The following is a 16,496-nucleotide window of genomic DNA, read 5'->3' on the forward strand; positions in this document are numbered from 1 at the left end:
CCCCTGGGAGGGGGGGATACTGCAGGTCAGTGCCGGGGAAGCAGCCTTGGACTGCAGGGTTGAGGTGTCACCCCTTGCCTGGTGCCGAGGGGACACCCTCACACTGGAGGACAGCCCCCCTAGGCTGCCCTGGCATCTCCATCCAAACTCCTTCACCGTCCTCCTGGGAAAAGGCCCCTGGTGCCACAGGGATGGGTATCCTGCCCCTTAACAAGGAGGGGGTAAATTTACCACATGGGCTATGCCCCCTCCCAGCTTTGAGACTTCAAATGAGTTTGCTCCAAGTAAGGTGTCAGGCCTTCCCCATACAAACTGGGGGGAACTTGTGACCCCCCTCCCCGCCATCCCAGTCGGACTGCTGCCAACATGCTGGGCTCCTGGGGGAATGTCTCTTAGCTGCCCCCCTCCCCTGTGCCCTCATTGGCCCTACGCCTCCCCTCATTAATGAAATCTCTGTCCTCCCCGATGGCTGCACTAATTATTGAGTTCATTAGTGGCCCGGCTGGGGGCCCCGGAGAGGGGGTGAGCCCTCTGGGGCCGGCGAGGGGTCCCCTACCCCTGTGCCACACTGACAGACTCTGCCCTGGGACGTGGCCACTGAGCAGAGGGTGACAGCGGCCGCCCGGGTGTTCCACCCCACCCCAAACTCTGCCCCACTGGGGGTGCTGCTCCCAGGTAAGGGTTCCACGGGGACGCTCGAGTGGGGTGCAGGAGGTAGGAGCTGGGTGGCAGGGTTTGGAGGGTTTGGGGGCCAAGGGAGTGGAGGGCAGAGCAGAGCCACCCCTGTGGCATCAGGACACCCCCTGTTTGTGGCTGACACGCCCCGTTCTGGTTCAGCCTGTCGCCATCGCTTCGGGGACCCTTGCGGGACGGGACCGGCCGGCAGGATTTGGGGCTCGCTGCAGCCCAGGCCGGGGTAGCAGGACACCCGCAGCGCTTGGGGCCAGGACTGCTGGCTCAGCAGGACAGCCAGGATAAAGCTGCGGCAATCCCACAGGGCTGGGCAAGATAGAGGAGCAGGACAGGAGGCCCGGGGACCTGCCTGCTGCTGGCACCTGCCCCTCCTGCCTTTATGGACGCCGTGGTCATTCCCTAAAACCACCATCGGGCCTGGGAGCCCCTGCAGTCCCTTCTCCTCTCTGCCAGCATCAAGGGCATCATCAGATACCAGCCCTTGGGACTGGGGTCTGGGGGTGTAGATGGGGCATAGGGCGTAGCCATGCCACCACTTCATGTCCTGTCCTGTCCCCGCAGCCCCATGTCCCATCTCTGTATGCCCTTTCCATCCCCAAGAGGACCTTGGGGCTGTGGGGACTCCCAAGGCAGGGAGGCAAAGCCAGGAGTGACCAGGGATCTGTCTTCCAGCTGGGGTGGGAAACAGCCTGGGGACAGTCCCATGGTCAGGGTGGTGATGTGCCAGTTGGGGGGTGGGACCGAGATGCCCCAGGTGCTGCATTGCTGTCACTTTATGGAACCTTTCTGGGGGGAGAAGGTACCAAAAAACCCCATTTCTGTGGTCTTGGTGCTCCATGTCTAGGAGGGTTTGGGGATTTTAGGGTCTGGGGAATGAAGAACAGTGGCCATCCCCACGGCATCAAGGCACCTCTGTTTGTGGCTGATGCCCACGTGTCCTGGTCCAGCCCATTGCTATCACTTTATGGAGCTTCTTGGTGGAGTGCAAAAGAAAAAAAGTCAGCATGGACTCAGTACCAGGGGCCAAGAGGGGAGGAGGCCTGAGGAGGGCCGAGGAACCACCCTGGGCACAGCCAGCCTGTGGGCAGGGTGCAATAGCATCTGGGGGGGAAACACCCCATGAGTAACGGGGCTCTCAGGTGCCACAAAGTCTTGGAGGGCTGTGGGGACCTTGACTCTGGGCTGTCCCTGCCCTTATATGGTGAGCAAAGGCTGGGACATGAGGGAACAAAGGTCTCCTGGGTGCTGGCACCTGAGCACTCCACCTAGGTACGCTCACCTGTGCACCCAGCTCTGCAGGGAAGGTGAGGAGTTGGGGTAGGGTGAGGGGACAGAGGGTGGGCACGGGGTGGACAGCATGTCCCATGGCCACCGTTGCTCCTGGCATCAGGTTAGCCTGGGGATGGGCTTGGGGACCCCACCTGAGCCTTATCTTGGGGCTGTGCCGTGGAAGATGCTTCCCCTGGGTCTGAGGTATGGGACGTGGGTGCTTGTGGGGCAGCACAGTGGGGCCAGGTGGGGTTTTGCAGGGCTGGGAAGCAGAGACCTCTCATCTGGGCAATGCCAGCACTCCCTGCCAGCCTCCAGCCAGGGAGCACAGGGTGGCTTTGCCTGACTCAGCCCCTCTGCCTGCTTGAGGCGAGCACTGTCAGCCTGGCAGAGATGGCTGTGGACAACCTCGGCAGCGCTGGCACCCAGCACCCCTGTGGAGCCAGGATGTGCCCTCCCTGGGGGCATGGACCGGCTGGGGGGTTTGGAAGCAGGGGGTCTGAAGCAGGCAGAGTGTGTGTGTGTGTGTGTGTGTGTGTGTGTAAGCAGTGGCCATGTCAGGCTGTTCCACTTCATACCAAGCCGTGCCAGGACAGGGCTGAGCAGGGCCAGTTCCTGCTGGTCCTGGGGAGGAACAGGCCACCGTGCAGCAGTGTCACCCAGCTGAGCTGCTGCGCTGTGGGTGCCCTGCACTGCCCTATCCCATGCTTGGAGACAGGGCAGGGCACTGGGGCATTTATGGGACCCTGCACCATCCCAACCTGGACCCTGGTACGGACTCATTAGCTGCGGTGCCAGCCAAGCTGAGGGGATGGCAGCCCCACCTGTGTGCCACATTCCTGATACCACCGTGCTGGGGGTCCCCGTGCAGCTCCATACAGGGGGGTTTACAGCTGGGCTTTCTGCAGAGCAAGCAGGGAAGCAGATGGCACAGCAGGTTGGCTGTGTCCCAGCTCTTAATGACACTGCCTGCCATTAACGAGGGTGTCGCCAATGCTGGCAGGTCCCCTTGCCGGTGGTACCTGTCACCATGGTGGAGCTCAGCGCCAAAGTCTCCAGGACACTGAACAAGACCACGCCGGGCATCCAGATATGGCGAATTGAGGTGGGAACAGGGTGCATCATTGGGGCTGCCTTGGGGGGGTCTCTGTGGGGGAAGATCCTCCCTTTGTGTCCTCAGTGCCTGGGTTTGGGGGTCTCAGTGCAGCATCCAGGGTTAAACCCAGCAGCTTCCAGCGCTGAGGGCAGTGGGGTGCATGGGGCTGGGCTGGGGGGTTTCCCCACCAGGGCTGATGTCTCCCTTCCTTCTGCAGAACATGGAGATGGTGCCAGTGCCCACCAAAAGCTACGGCAACTTCTACGAGGGGGATTGCTACGTCCTGCTGTCGGTAGGGCAGTCAGGGGTCGCATGGGGAACTGGGAGTGGGCTCTGCCCCGGGGGGGCTGGGAACAGGGAGGGATGTCTGCAGCCAGTGTGGCCTGGGGACACAGGGGCTCTTCTAGCGGGGACCGGTGTCCTGCAGACACGCAAGTCTGGGAGCAACTTCAGCTACGACATCCACTACTGGCTGGGCAAGGAGTCGAGCCAGGATGAGCAGGGGGCGGCCGCCATCTACACCACCCAGATGGATGAGCACCTGGGCTCCGTGGCCGTGCAGCACCGCGAGGTGCAGGGACACGAGAGCGAGACCTTCCGCGCCTACTTCAAGCAGGGACTCATGTATGTCGGTCACCCCTGGGCACCAGTTCCCCTGGTGGGTGATGGTGGGGAGGGGTCCTGTGGAGGCATGCCCACTGGGGGTGGGGACAGCTCTGTCTCAGGGAGGTGGGGGAGGAAGAAGGAGGATCTGGAGCTGGGCTCCATCTATCCATCACCACGTGTGTGTACCCAAACACCTCCTTGTGCACAGAGGCGGGAGGGAGAGCCCAGTGGTGTGAGGAGGGGAACCCAGGGCTGACACCTTGTCTGTCCCCTCCCAGCTATAAGAAGGGTGGGGTGGCCTCAGGCATGAAGCACGTGGAGACAAACACCTACAACGTCCAGCGACTGCTGCATGTGAAGGGCAAGAAGAATGTGGTGGCAGGAGAGGTGAGTCATGGGATGTGTGGAGTCTGGATCAGGATCGGGCCGGAGCTCCCCCCAGACACAGCCACCTCCAAGCAGGGCACACGGTGGGTGTGGGATGATGCTGCCTTGCCTTGCAACTGCTCCCCAGAAAGCCCCTCTCAGGGTAGGGAGGAGGAATGTAGGCTGGAGGCCTATATTCCTGAGTGAGAGGGGCTGCAGAGCCATGGGGATCCAGGCATTCTGCTGCTTGCCACCCACCTTTCTCAATCCCGTCCTGCTGCAGGTGGAGATGAGCTGGAAAAGCTTCAACAGAGGAGACGTGTTCCTGCTGGACCTGGGCCAGCTCATCATCCAGTGGAACGGCCCTGAGAGCAACAGAAACGAGAGGCTGAGGGTACGGCCAGGGCGTCCCAAGGTCCCCTCCTGGAGGAAGAGGGGGGTCACCAGCCACCCTCTCCCTCATCTGGGCTTATCCCTTCTCCCCTGGCTGCAGGCGATGACCCTGGCCAAGGATATCCGGGACCGGGAACGTGGGGGTCGTGCCAAGGTGGGCGTAGTGGATGGTGAGGATGAGGATGCCTCACCAGGGCTCATGAAGGTCCTTAAGCATGTGCTGGGTGAGAAGAGGGACATCCAGCCTGCCATCCCTGATAACAAAGTGGACGAGAAACTCAAATCCTCCCTCAAGCTCTACCAGTGAGTTGTTGGGGGTGGGTTATGCATGGGGCATTTTCCATGGTGTCAGAGGGAGCCAGCAGCCATCAGCTATGTCCCACAAATCCCAGCCCCATGGACAGACGCCAAGAAGGGTCAAAGCTACAGCAGGGGTGGGGTAAGTCCTTTGGGTGCCATTGGAGCAAGAGGAATCCCAGCTGCCAAGAGGATTGGTACCCGATAGAGACGCTTGTGCGAGCGTCACCTTTGGATGCTGTGGCAATGCACCGCAGTGGCCCTGTAACATCTGACACCCCTCTGTCCCTCCTTGTGGCCATGAGTGAGCTGCCTGGCAGGGCAAGCTACAAACCAGTTTGCCACCATGGCACAGCCAGACATCCCCTGGGCACCACCTGTATCATGATCTGGCTGGGGAAGGGGAGGGGAGGGAGCAGCCCCGCTAAACGCTACCACCCTCTAACGGGGATGGGGTTTTCCAACCCTGTTTCTAAAAGCCTTTTCTCATGTCTTTTTCTCCTGTCAGTGTCTCCAACACCAGTGGGAACCTGGTCATACAGGAGGTGGCAATTCGACCCCTAACTCAAGACATGCTCCTGCATGAGGTCTGTCACCCATGGGAGGCTTGGGGGTGTGCAGTTTCCTTGGCAGCTTTAATCCTTCAAAAGCTGAATTTGGTGGACTTGCCTGAAGTCTTTATTTCTATTGTTGCCCCTTCTTCAAGGACTGCTACATCCTTGATCAAGGGGGTATCAAGATCTTCGTCTGGAAGGGCAAGAATGCCAACAAGGAGGAGAAGCAGCAGGCGATGAGCAGGGCGCTGGTGGGTGCTGGATTAGGGGCTTGTTATGTGATAGCCTGACTGCTCCCTGGGGTGCCAGGCTCTCCATGGCCACGCTCTGTGTTTGGATCCCACCAGGGCTTCATCAAAGCCAAGAACTATCCAGACAGCACTAGCGTGGAAACAGAGAATGATGGGTCCGAGTCAGCCGTCTTCAGGCAGCTCTTCCAAAAATGGACCGTCCCCAATCAGAGCAGTGGGTTGGGCAAGACCCACACCGTGGGCAAAGTGGGTGAGTGTCTCCTTCCAACGTGGAAGGACTTCTTGGATTGGGATGGGCAGGCCATGGGGAGCTCCTGTGCCCTGAAGGGATTTGGCTGACCCCTCTGCCCTTCCCCACAGCCAAGGTGGAGCAGGTGAAGTTTGATGCTACCACGCTGCACGCCAAGCCCCAGATGGCTGCCCAGCAGAAGATGGTGGATGATGGATCTGGAGAAGTAGAGGTAGGGTGACCATGGAAGAATGTGGGACCCTCTCAGGTACCCCCTTTGCTATACCAGGGGATGCTGTGGGGTCCAGGGTCTGCCGAGCAGGAGGATGCACCAGCTCTGACAGCAGTATATCCCTGTCCCACCAGGTCTGGCGTGTGGAGAACAATGAGCTGGTGCCTGTAGAGAAGAAGTGGCTGGGCCATTTCTATGGCGGGGACTGCTACTTGGTGCTCTACACCTATCATGTGGGGCCCAAGGTGAACCGCATCATCTACATCTGGCAGGTGAGACCTCCAGGTCACCGTCCATGGGGGGGTGCAGGGGTGTGCCTCCCTGGACTGGGGGTGCTCTGTCCCTTGGGAACAGCATGAGAGTTGCCTCTTCTCAAGAGGGCAAGGGGGGCTGTGATGGGTGCTGAGCCCCCTCTGCCCTGCCCAGGGCCGCCAAGCCAGCGCAGATGAGCTGGCCGCCTCCGCCTACCAAGCCGTGGCCCTGGACCAGAAGTACAACAACGAGCCCGTGCAGATCCGCGTCACCATGGGCAAGGAGCCGGCCCACCTGATGGCCATCTTCAAGGGCAAGATGGTGGTGTATGCGGTGAGCACAGGGATGCTGGGGCATGCGCCGGCCAGTGAGCTTGTGGCACCGGTGGTGACATCCTGTTGCTGTCCCTCCAGGGTGGCACGTCACGGGCGGGCAGCACAGAGCCCACACCCTCCACCCGCCTCTTCCAAGTGCACGGCACCAACGAGTACAACACCAAGGCCTTCGAGGTGCCGGTCCGCGCTTCCTCCCTCAACTCCAATGATGTCTTTGTGCTCAAAACCCCCAGCTGCTGCTACCTCTGGTATGGGAAGGTGGGTACTGCTGGGCACTGGCATGGGTGCCGCCACCTCCAAGACAACTGTCCCCCCCTCCTCTTCCTCTTCTTTGGCCTGGGCCAGTGATGGAGCAGCTGTGCTTGCTTGGCAGGGCTGCAGTGGGGATGAACGTGAGATGGCCAAGACTGTGGCTGACATAATCTCTAAGATGGAGAAGCCAGTGATTGCAGAAGGACAGGAGCCACCTGAGTTCTGGCTGGCCCTGGGGGGCAAGTCCCAATATGCCAGTAACAAGAGGTACCGGTCTTGTCCCTGCCCATGCCCAGGGGTAAGATGGGCCACCAGTCCCCAAGCAGGGTGAGCTTCATTCCCATCTCGGTGACCCCTCTCAGGCTGCAGGAGGAGAACCCCTCTGTGCCCCCCCGACTCTTTGAGTGCTCCAACAAGACAGGCACCTTCTTGGCCACAGAGATCATAGACTTCACCCAGGATGACCTGGAGGAGAGTGATGTTTACCTACTAGACACCTGGGACCAGGTGAGCTGGGGTAGCAGGGGACAGACCTTTGATCCCCCAAGTTGATGTTCCTGCGGTTGGAGGACCCGCATCAGCCACAGCTGGTGGGATGGGAAGCTGGAAACCTGCCTGTACGTGGTCCCATGATGCTTTTATCTGGCCTTCTTGTTCCAGAGAATGCTGAGGATGGACTCCCAGAGTCCCTCCCCGTGGACAGAGCCCATGTGCCCCCAGCCATGGCCCCAGAGGGCTCCATCTCACCCCAGTGGTGGACACAGTAACTTTATTGCAGGTTTTCCTCTGGATCGGGAAAGGCGCCAATGAGTCAGAGAAGGAGGCGGCAGCAGTGATGGCACAGGAGTACCTGCGGAGCCACCCCAGTGGGCGTGACCTTGACACTCCCATCATTGTGGTGAAGCAGGGTTATGAGCCCCCCACCTTCACCGGCTGGTTCCTGGCCTGGGACCCTCTCAACTGGGACGTGAGTCATGGGCGGGGTTTGAAAGACCAGGGACTCCCTTTGCAGAAGGGACCAGATGTGGGTCTGGCCCCAGGAGCCTCTCCAGGGTGGGGGCAGCAGCTTGCCTGACCCCTGTGCGTGCTGAGGGGCTGAGCACTTTTGTCTCCTTCCCAGGACAAGAAATCCTACGAGACGCTGAGAGCTGAGCTGGGCGATGAGAGCAGCCTCGGGCAGCTCACCTCAGTAAGTAGCACAAGGAGAAAAGCAGCGGGGCTGGGTGGGGGCACAGAAAACCCTCCCCTCCCCGTGGCAGGTGACAGGAGGAGCTGCAAGGACAGATACTCAGAGAGCAGACACCGGGAGCCAGCCTGGTGCCTCCATCCCTGGGCCTGGCCCTGATGTGACTCTGCACCCCCCATTCAGGTGCTCACATCCAGGGAAGAGGTCTTCACTGCCACCACCACCCTTGTCCCCACCAAACTGGAGACCTTCCCCTTGGATGTGCTGGTGAACACCGCTGCTGAGGATCTGCCCCGGGGTGTGGATCCCAGCAGGAAGGAGGTAAGATGAGGCCAGGGGCTGCTGGGGGGGGAGACAGGGAAAGCCCCTCCCAGTTCTTCAGCTCAGCCTCTTTTCTCTGGCCCCAGGATCACCTCTCCGATGCAGACTTCCAGGCTGTTTTTGGCATGAGCCGCTCTGCCTTCAGCAGCCTGCCCTTGTGGAAACAACAGAAGCTCAAGAAGGACAAAGGACTCTTCTAGGGCAGGAGCCTGGGCACAGGAACAATCCCAGCTCTTTAGCAAATAAAAGGAGTTTAAAAAATAGGGCTGTGGTCTCTCCCCTCCAACCCCAAGACCCAGCCCCAGGTGTGGGGGTTATTTGGTTCAGCGCTGGCACTCAAAGAGACACAGGTCTTGACTGGGCACCAGCAGCACAGGGGAGGACCCTCAACTCCTTTTCCCTGAGGCCTCCCTTTGTCCTCGCTGTGCTCAGAGGTGATGCGCAGGCTGGGCATGCTCGGGGAGCCAGGACTCTCCCATCCAGGCACCTGCAGCTCCGGGCTAAAGGTCCAGTGTACAGCTGGAGCCACTCCCTGCCTTATCACTTGAACTGCAGTAAATACGTGTGGTACCAAAGGTAAATGAGGGGACACTGTGCCCGTGGGGACAGACACCAGCGATCACTTGTCCTTGGACCCAGGAAGGGGGGGAGGGTGTCTCCCTTCTACTCGGGCTCTACAGGGATGCTGAGAGGCACTGAGGTGTCCCCCATGGGAACATATCTCTCTCAGGGAGGCCAGGATGGGCATGTGCTGAGGGGCACTGAACACACACAGGATGTTCCCAGGCAACAGAGCAAAGTCCCAATGCAAAAGGGGAGGCGGAGGTGCAGTGCCCAGCAAGAGCCAGCAGAAATAAGATTCCAAATCAGTAGAGGGTTAATAAAGAGGTTTTAATTTCACAAAAATCTATCTACACATCATTTAAAAACGGGCAGGGGGAACCCAAGAGCAAAAACTGTAAAGAATAGAGAGGAACAGGTCTGCTAAAACACAGAGAAAAGCACTGCTCCACATCAACAGTGTAAAGAACCAGAAAGTCAGGGTGCAGGCAGAAGCCCATGGTAGGCAAGGCCGGAGTCTGGCAGCAAACCACGTGGACAGCAGCTGCCAGGGGTCCTGCACCCCTTTTTCTCTCTTTGGCGGGCAATTACAGGGATAATTAGCTCCATTAAAACAAAGCAGATGAGTTATTCCCAGCCCAACGATGTTCCCCAGCTGCCTCGTGCCAGGGTGAACTGAAGCAGGAAGTGCTGAGCTGGCAATCAGCACTTCCCTTCCTCGGATGCAGGACGGGCAGGAAGATGCACGGGCTATCTTATCTGTGCTGCACTGAGCAGGGGGAAGGCGAGGCCGAGGCCACAGGTGCTGCAGAGCTATCCGTGCTCTCCTCCCGTCAGTCCCACTCTGCTGCTCCGGCTGGGAAAACAGTCCTTGCTCTGCAAAGGCTCTTCGTGCAGCCCTGCTGGCCAGGGCTCCCCAGGGACCCGCACACAAGCTCCAGTTCAGTGACACCAAAGCTCTGGCCCTCTCAGATTAGGGGTGTAAATCAAGAGCAAATTATCGCAGTCAGACAACGAAGCGACAAAAGGAACAGAGGGATGGGAGTTCCTTGAATTTCTGTGCTGAATCACACTTGTACTAAGCTGGGTTGATTCAGAAGTGGGTAAATGTTTAACTGAGGAAGAGCTAGTACATGTTCAGGGCCCACAACTAAGCTTCACCTACCTACACCCAAGGACAGGTGTCCCACATGGAAGGGCCAACCTTACTGAACTTGCTGCTGCAACAGTGTGAGCAGTGGGAATGACCCGACTGGTGGGCAGCACATCTCTTGAGAATTACACACCTGTCATCCTCCTCCCTGCTCCTGGGCAGGGAAAAAGCTAGCTTCTGCAAGGAAGGGGCTCTGTGGACACTCCTGCCCGGGTGAAGGTGCAATTGAGCTGCCATATGCCAAACAAAAAAGCTTAAATTATATACTATATGTCTGCAAATTCTTAATGACTAGAATAACAAGCAAGAACTTTTCGTAACACAAGGAACACTGTTTTCAAGCACCAGCTTTTTCACCTTGATTCAAACAAAACTGGTTTTAAACAAAAGTTACTGCACTGAAAAATCAGGCTATGTTTGCTTTTATTATAAATTAACTGGAGTGCAGCGCCTTGTAAAAACAACCTTGCCACCCAAAAAAGCAGAGCTGACTTCTGATACTACAGGAATACCAGTTATTTACAGCACAAGCATAGGATGTGCTTGGGGAAAACAGGTTTGCCCTCTGGACAGAGCAGTCCATCACATTCGCAGGGCGATCAGTTCAAAGGACAACTCCCATGTCACCACCTTCTCCCGTCGCCCAGAACTCGACCAAAATTAGTACTGACAATAGAAAAGTATAATGCTTTGTAATAAATTAACACACACCCCCCTCGGGCTGCATCTCGCCAGATAAACACGCTGGCATGTCTGCAGCCAAGCCTTTGCTGCTGGCTCAGAGACCAGGAAGATGCCGCCGTGGCCAGGGCCCCTGGGCTGTCCCACCTGGGGACTGGGAGGGAGGTCAGTCTTCACCACACCAGGGTCCCCAAGGGCTCGGCGTGGGGAGGACACCGGCGCTGCCATTTGCTGCTGCTGCTGCTTCGCACAAGTGGGAAGAGGCCCCTGAGGGCAGTGACACACCCTGCCGGGATAAACTCCAGTGTGGAAGTGCCCGTGAAAGGTGCCTGCTGTCTCCTAAATCGATGGTTTTGTCTGCTTTGCTGCAGCCAATTTATTCCTGAGAAACTCCTAATGATAGTTTAAAAAACTCACAAACTATCTCAACGGCAAAAAAGGTGATTTTCTTCCTTTTTTCCCTTAAAGAAGTCTTTCATCTCTAAAACTCAGGCTGCAAAAATCAGAACTAGAGGCCAAAACAAGAGCAACTACTCTGCTTACAGCAACCACTTCTCTGAAATGAGTAAATGTCAGTGAAAGGAAACATCTGCCCCTGCTTAATTAGTGCAAAGGTGCTGAAAAAAAATGAATAGGCTTCTCCCCCCACTGCTGAAACAAGCTATAAAAGGAGCATCATGCTTCTAAACCAGCAGATAGCATCACTTCTTCCAAACCATGTTCTGTTAATGCTGAGCAAGGGCCTTCTGAAAGCTTTCCACATGGTTAATTTCACAGTTTGAGCACTCTTGCACTCCTCAAAGAGGAGAACGGAGACATGGCTGCAGAACAAAGCCTCTTAACCTGCGGTAACACAAGACCATGGCAAGATCAGGGCTCAACCACAGGGCAGTTCAAGTGCTAGGTGCTGCACACAGGAAGGGTAATGCCAGAACATTCTTTCCCTCCCAAAACTGTAGCTCACCTCCTGCTACTGCTCTGCTTGCTGCAGGTACTCAGCCCTCCCAGAGTCACATGGGAGCAGCCCTAAGCAACACAACTCCAGAGTGAAACACAGCACACCCAGCGAGAGACCTTGCCTCTCCAAACGGCACCGATGCAACCACCTCACGGAGAAAATGCAATCAAATAATAGAACTTGCAAAACAAAAGAAATCACATATATAATCACATCTAAATGAGGATGACAGTGAATGGTGTAAAAAAAACAACAGAGCTGCCACCAGGTATCAATACATTCCACAGCACCGACAGTTTGTCTCCTGGAACCGCACAGAAATCGCAGCGCGCTCACAAACCCATGAATGTCACAACGCATCAGCTTGAGTGATTCCAAAATGCCTGTTAGCCAGATGACTGGCAAGAGCCTGCTCAGTGATCTGGCTTTCCAGTGAATATTACTAACACAACACACGCCAGGTTACAGTCTATTGCTTAAATTGCTCTTGGAGAAAAGAAACAAAAGCGCCGAGTGATATGTAAATCTTCGCCACTCACGTCTCACAGGTGAATGGGCTTTTAAAGTCGAGTCTCTTTTTGCACTATTTTTTAAACCAGTTTATGAACAGCTGTGTAGTCTTGTGGCTTGTTACAACTCTTTAAGGCTCCATGCTGACAAAATCATTTGAGAAACATTGACAATTTCACCACAGGAGGGTCGCTCTGGATGTCAAGGTTTAAACACAAAGTTCAGGCCCAGGACTTGCACAGGTGGTTCAACAAACCGAGCGTCCCATATTTCTACCTTTTGTCTCATGTTTTGGCCCTGAGCTGTTTGTTACTCCTGCGTGGCTGGCACGAGTTCAGAATCTTCCTTGCTCCTCAGGAGGAACAAGGCGTTTTACTCTTCACAGAGGCTGACGAACCGATCTTCCTACTTCCATGCTAAGTGGCTGTGCATTTTTTTCTGTTTCTAGTAACTCATCGAAGATATCTCTAGAACAGAAGGAAAGACCAACAGTGAAAATTTTGTAGAACAACAAATTACTACATAAGATAGCCCCGAGGGAATCAGCAACTGGATTTACTCCACAAACTCAAGCATTACAAATCCTGGCAAAGAGAGATGTCTAATCTGACATCTCCAAGCAGCAGCAACAACAGAAGAGGGGGATACAAACCTTCCTCAGTTCTGTGTGCCTGAAAACATTTCTACCTACAAACCCCATTTTGGCTGCGTCCTGAGATGACCATGGCTGCAACAACACAACTATTAGCAGGGGTAAGAGCATTTACAAATATCACAGCACTTCAGGAAAAAACCCAAGCTCCATTAAGATTTCTGGTGTAACGCATGCACTGAATCCCCTTCTTAAAATACAATTTAGTGTATTTGTTAAAACACTACGTATTATTGACATACAATCCCACAGCTCTGAACTCCAAGCACTTAAATTTTGTCATTCTGGAGACATTTTTCATCCCAGCAGAGGACCAGAGGAAGAAGAGAAGCCTCCTTCCTCACAAGCAGCAGGCAATTTCTAGGAGCAACATTCCCCATGACACCTACTTGTGCATGTAGAAGAAGATGTATCCGCTTCGGTCTCTGTCACACTGAACGGTGCTCTCCAGAGTTCTAGAGACTTCCAGGTCATTGTAGGTGAACCAGGACTGCTTCTTGATATCATAGACATCACTGATATAATGACCTTAACAACAGAATCACAGAACGGTTTGGGTTGGAAGGGACCTCAAAGGTCATCCTGTTCCAAACTGCCTGCCATGGGCAGGGACACCTTCCGCTACACCAGGCTGCCCAGAGCTTTGTCCAACACTCCTGGGAATGGGGCAGCCACAGCTTCTCTGCACATCTTTCCATGCTGCACTTCAGCCAGTGAGCTGGTTAGCTAGGGACCCTGGTCCAGCCACCTATGTCAGATTTAAATGCTAAAAGACCCTTAAGATCCTGCTCCCTCAATTAGCTGGTGACAAGCACAAGCAATTCTACAGAGCCCAGCAGATGTACGCTTCCTAGGTGCCACAGTCAGGCGCCACGGTATCCCCAACCTGCTCCCCCACCAGCAAGTCATGACAGAAGATTTGCTTTGCTGGCTGAATTCTTTCCTATAAATAATTATGCTGTGGTAATTCTGTATTACAGATTTTTCAAGCTAGGTAAGAGATGAAGAATAAAATGTGGCATCTGGCATATTTTACCTGAGGATGATGTGCTTCCAATATGGCTGACAATGCTGATGAGACGATAGGAGTGAGGAAGCTCTCCTGTCTGGGGGAAAAAAAAAAGGTACAATTAAAGCTTTCAGGCATTCTCCCCCCCCCCCCCAGCTTATGGGCAAGATGAATTATACCTGAATATTAACTTTGGCTACTGTATTCAAACCTGCAAACCTGTGAAGGATTACAGAAACAGACACCCTGCTTCACAGCAAACAAGGAGTTCTTCCAGAAGTGGGAAATGTGTATTTAATCTATCGGCAAGCCAATGAGCATGCCAAGGAGCCTCTCTGACCTCAGAACAGATGCTGACATGAGCTCTACACTGCAAAGTTTTCTAAACAACCATTTCCTGAGCAACTTCCACTGATGTCAGAATTAATCCAGCAAATAAACAGAAAAGCCAAAAAGGAACACCATGCTTACTTCTGAAATATCAAAGACATACCATTGATAATGGTACACAGATTCAACAGCTAATACCGGATATGTAGCCCAAATTCTTGCCCTGCACCTGTAATGTCAGTGGACAACACCCTCTTTTCATACAGGAAACATGCTCTTTCTATTCAATGGCCTTTGACAATTTATTTTTTAATACTCTCTTGACCAGGAAATGTTACCTCTAGAATTCACTGACAATACTGTTAAAGAGAGTATCTTAGAGAAACTCAGAAGATCTCTGCAGCTGATATATATTTTTTTTTGTTTTGTTTGCTTTGGTTTGGTTTTTTTTTTTTTTGTAATTAAAATAACACAGTAATACTTATGTATATAAATTTTCTATGTTCTCACTTTAGAATATAAAATACCTTTCTAGCCTCTACACCTGCTCTGTAAAACTACCTTCAAGACTATAAAGAATAGCTATATTTCTCTGCTGGCTTTTGAAATCATGGATCACACCTCAGCATTTCTTTTCAGCTCTTCTGCTTCAGCTTCTGAATACTCCATGTCCAGAACATCCTCATTCCCAGAGTCTTCATCAGAGCCAACGCTGTCCAGGAGAGAGCTGTTAAACTCTAGATAGCAAGGAAACAATGATAACTGCATGAGAAGCTGTGGACCACACAGGAATTTACAACAGGTCGAGGTGTATCTACCCACAAAAACAGGCCTAATAAAATTTCAAGCTTCACTTTTAAGGAAAACAAGGGGACACTGGAATTTCCAAACAAAAGCTCTTGCCCTTTCCCAACTTGTCAGTGCAACAGTTAAGTATCTTGGAATTAATTTTAGCACCACCTCCCTCATACTTTTCCAAAAGGGCACCATGGCAATGACAGCTGGGTGATAAAAGAGCAGTTAACACCCAAGTGGCTCTGGAGCGCCAGTGGGCTGCAGACAGGACAGCCAGCCAAGGAAGGACAGCCAGTCTGGTCAGTGAGCTGCGAGTTCCTGCAACAAGAAGCTATGAATTACAGTTTTAACTATAAGTTGCATGAACAAAGTGCATTTTTGAATTAAAACTGGCATCAAAATGCTACTGCTGGCAGCAGGCATCTTTTCATTGTTTTCAATGGTAAGAAAGCTGCTCACCACAGGAACTTCCAGTTTGCTTGGCTGAGCAAAATGCACGCAGCTTTCTGTAAAGAGCCGGAAGGCACCACTGCTCCCTGTACATGCTGTTCCAAACTTCCTGGGGTTCTGCAGCTACCCAACTAATTTAAGATTTTATACAGTTCTCATTAGGAGAAGTAGCTATGCTTTCACCAGTTAAATTAAAGCTGTGGAGTCTCAAGTGGATGAGAAGTTGGGATTAACAGGACACTGCTCAGGAATTTTTGCTCGTCTGTTTTCAAGAGACTATCATGCCAGCTGTGATGGAGTTGTTTTGCCAAAGAGATTCTCACATTGTTTGTTCTGTTAAACCATCAGTCACTGGATTAGTTTAATCTTCTCGGGAAGTTTACAGATTACTCTCTTACTTAACTGGGAATCCTCTGCTGCTGCCTTCACACTCACTTGGGCTGTAGGGTAGACTACAGCCTAGAAACACAGCCACTTTGGTAGGCCTGTGCACGAAGCACCTGCCACAGGAATTGCTCAAGGCCACTTCACCAATGGTGCCAGGATGACTGCTGGTTCCCTGCTTATGGCACCACTGGGATCCCTCATAAGACAAATGTGACCAGCTCTGCATTCAAGATGATGTACATCTCCCTGAACAGCTGCTTCCTGATGCCTTACAAACAAGACAGCAGCAAGGAAATGCTCGTGTTGAAGCCAACCAACTGCAAATCAAGGGGATGAAAGATCTCTAGCCTTGAATTCTTCCTGGATATCAATCAAGGAAAACTCAAGAAGGATTGGTCACTTAGTCTGTCAGAACTCAGGGTGAGGGATGCCTAAGCAGCGTTCAACTTACTTCTCTTCAGAAGCTGACACAGGTTCATCCAGTAACAACTGAGGGCCTTTAAAAGGCCCTGAGCAGCTACAAGTATCTTAACACAATACTTTATTATCCCTCCCTCTCCCTCTTTGGAGTTTTCTCTCAGTTATGCTTTGCTCTGCCAGATTGTATGAAATCACTTGCATGCCAGCCTCACACAAATGTTAAATAGTGCCTGGGGAGGCCTACAGCACTGTCTGGGC

At 53.7% G+C, this 16,496-nt stretch overlaps 2 protein-coding genes across 2 annotated transcripts in view; one reads left to right on the top strand and one right to left on the bottom strand.

Moving 5' to 3' along the window:
• Window positions 1-31: 31 nt before the first annotated feature.
• Window positions 32-10,121, top strand: VIL1 (villin 1). Its single transcript, XM_038143152.1, has 20 exons — window positions 32-675; window positions 2,966-3,067; window positions 3,276-3,350; window positions 3,486-3,682; window positions 3,943-4,051; window positions 4,314-4,424; window positions 4,524-4,726; window positions 5,229-5,307; window positions 5,427-5,525; window positions 5,622-5,775; window positions 5,886-5,986; window positions 6,121-6,258; window positions 6,413-6,571; window positions 6,652-6,831; window positions 6,947-7,092; window positions 7,188-7,332; window positions 7,604-7,792; window positions 7,946-8,014; window positions 8,195-8,332; window positions 8,419-10,121. Exons 2-20 carry the CDS (start codon window positions 2,993-2,995, stop codon window positions 8,530-8,532), a joined length of 2,481 nt encoding a protein of 826 aa, XP_037999080.1. The 5' UTR covers window positions 32-675; window positions 2,966-2,992; the 3' UTR covers window positions 8,533-10,121.
• Window positions 10,122-11,869: 1,748 nt separating this feature from the next.
• Window positions 11,870-16,496, bottom strand: part of USP37 (ubiquitin specific peptidase 37) — a 32,096-nt gene continuing 27,469 nt past the window's right edge. Inside the window, exons 21-24 of the mRNA XM_038143155.1 lie at window positions 14,808-14,923; window positions 13,884-13,953; window positions 13,237-13,375; window positions 11,870-12,662 (exon numbers count right to left, since the gene is read on the bottom strand). Coding sequence (XP_037999083.1) covers window positions 12,575-12,662; window positions 13,237-13,375; window positions 13,884-13,953; window positions 14,808-14,923 — 413 coding nt within the window. The 3' untranslated portion in view covers window positions 11,870-12,574. The remainder of the gene's footprint in view (window positions 12,663-13,236; window positions 13,376-13,883; window positions 13,954-14,807; window positions 14,924-16,496) is intronic.

The sequence above is a fragment of the Motacilla alba genome, chromosome 7 (genome assembly GCF_015832195.1).
Source record: "Motacilla alba alba isolate MOTALB_02 chromosome 7, Motacilla_alba_V1.0_pri, whole genome shotgun sequence".
NCBI classification, from domain to species: Eukaryota; Metazoa; Chordata; class Aves; order Passeriformes; family Motacillidae; genus Motacilla; species Motacilla alba.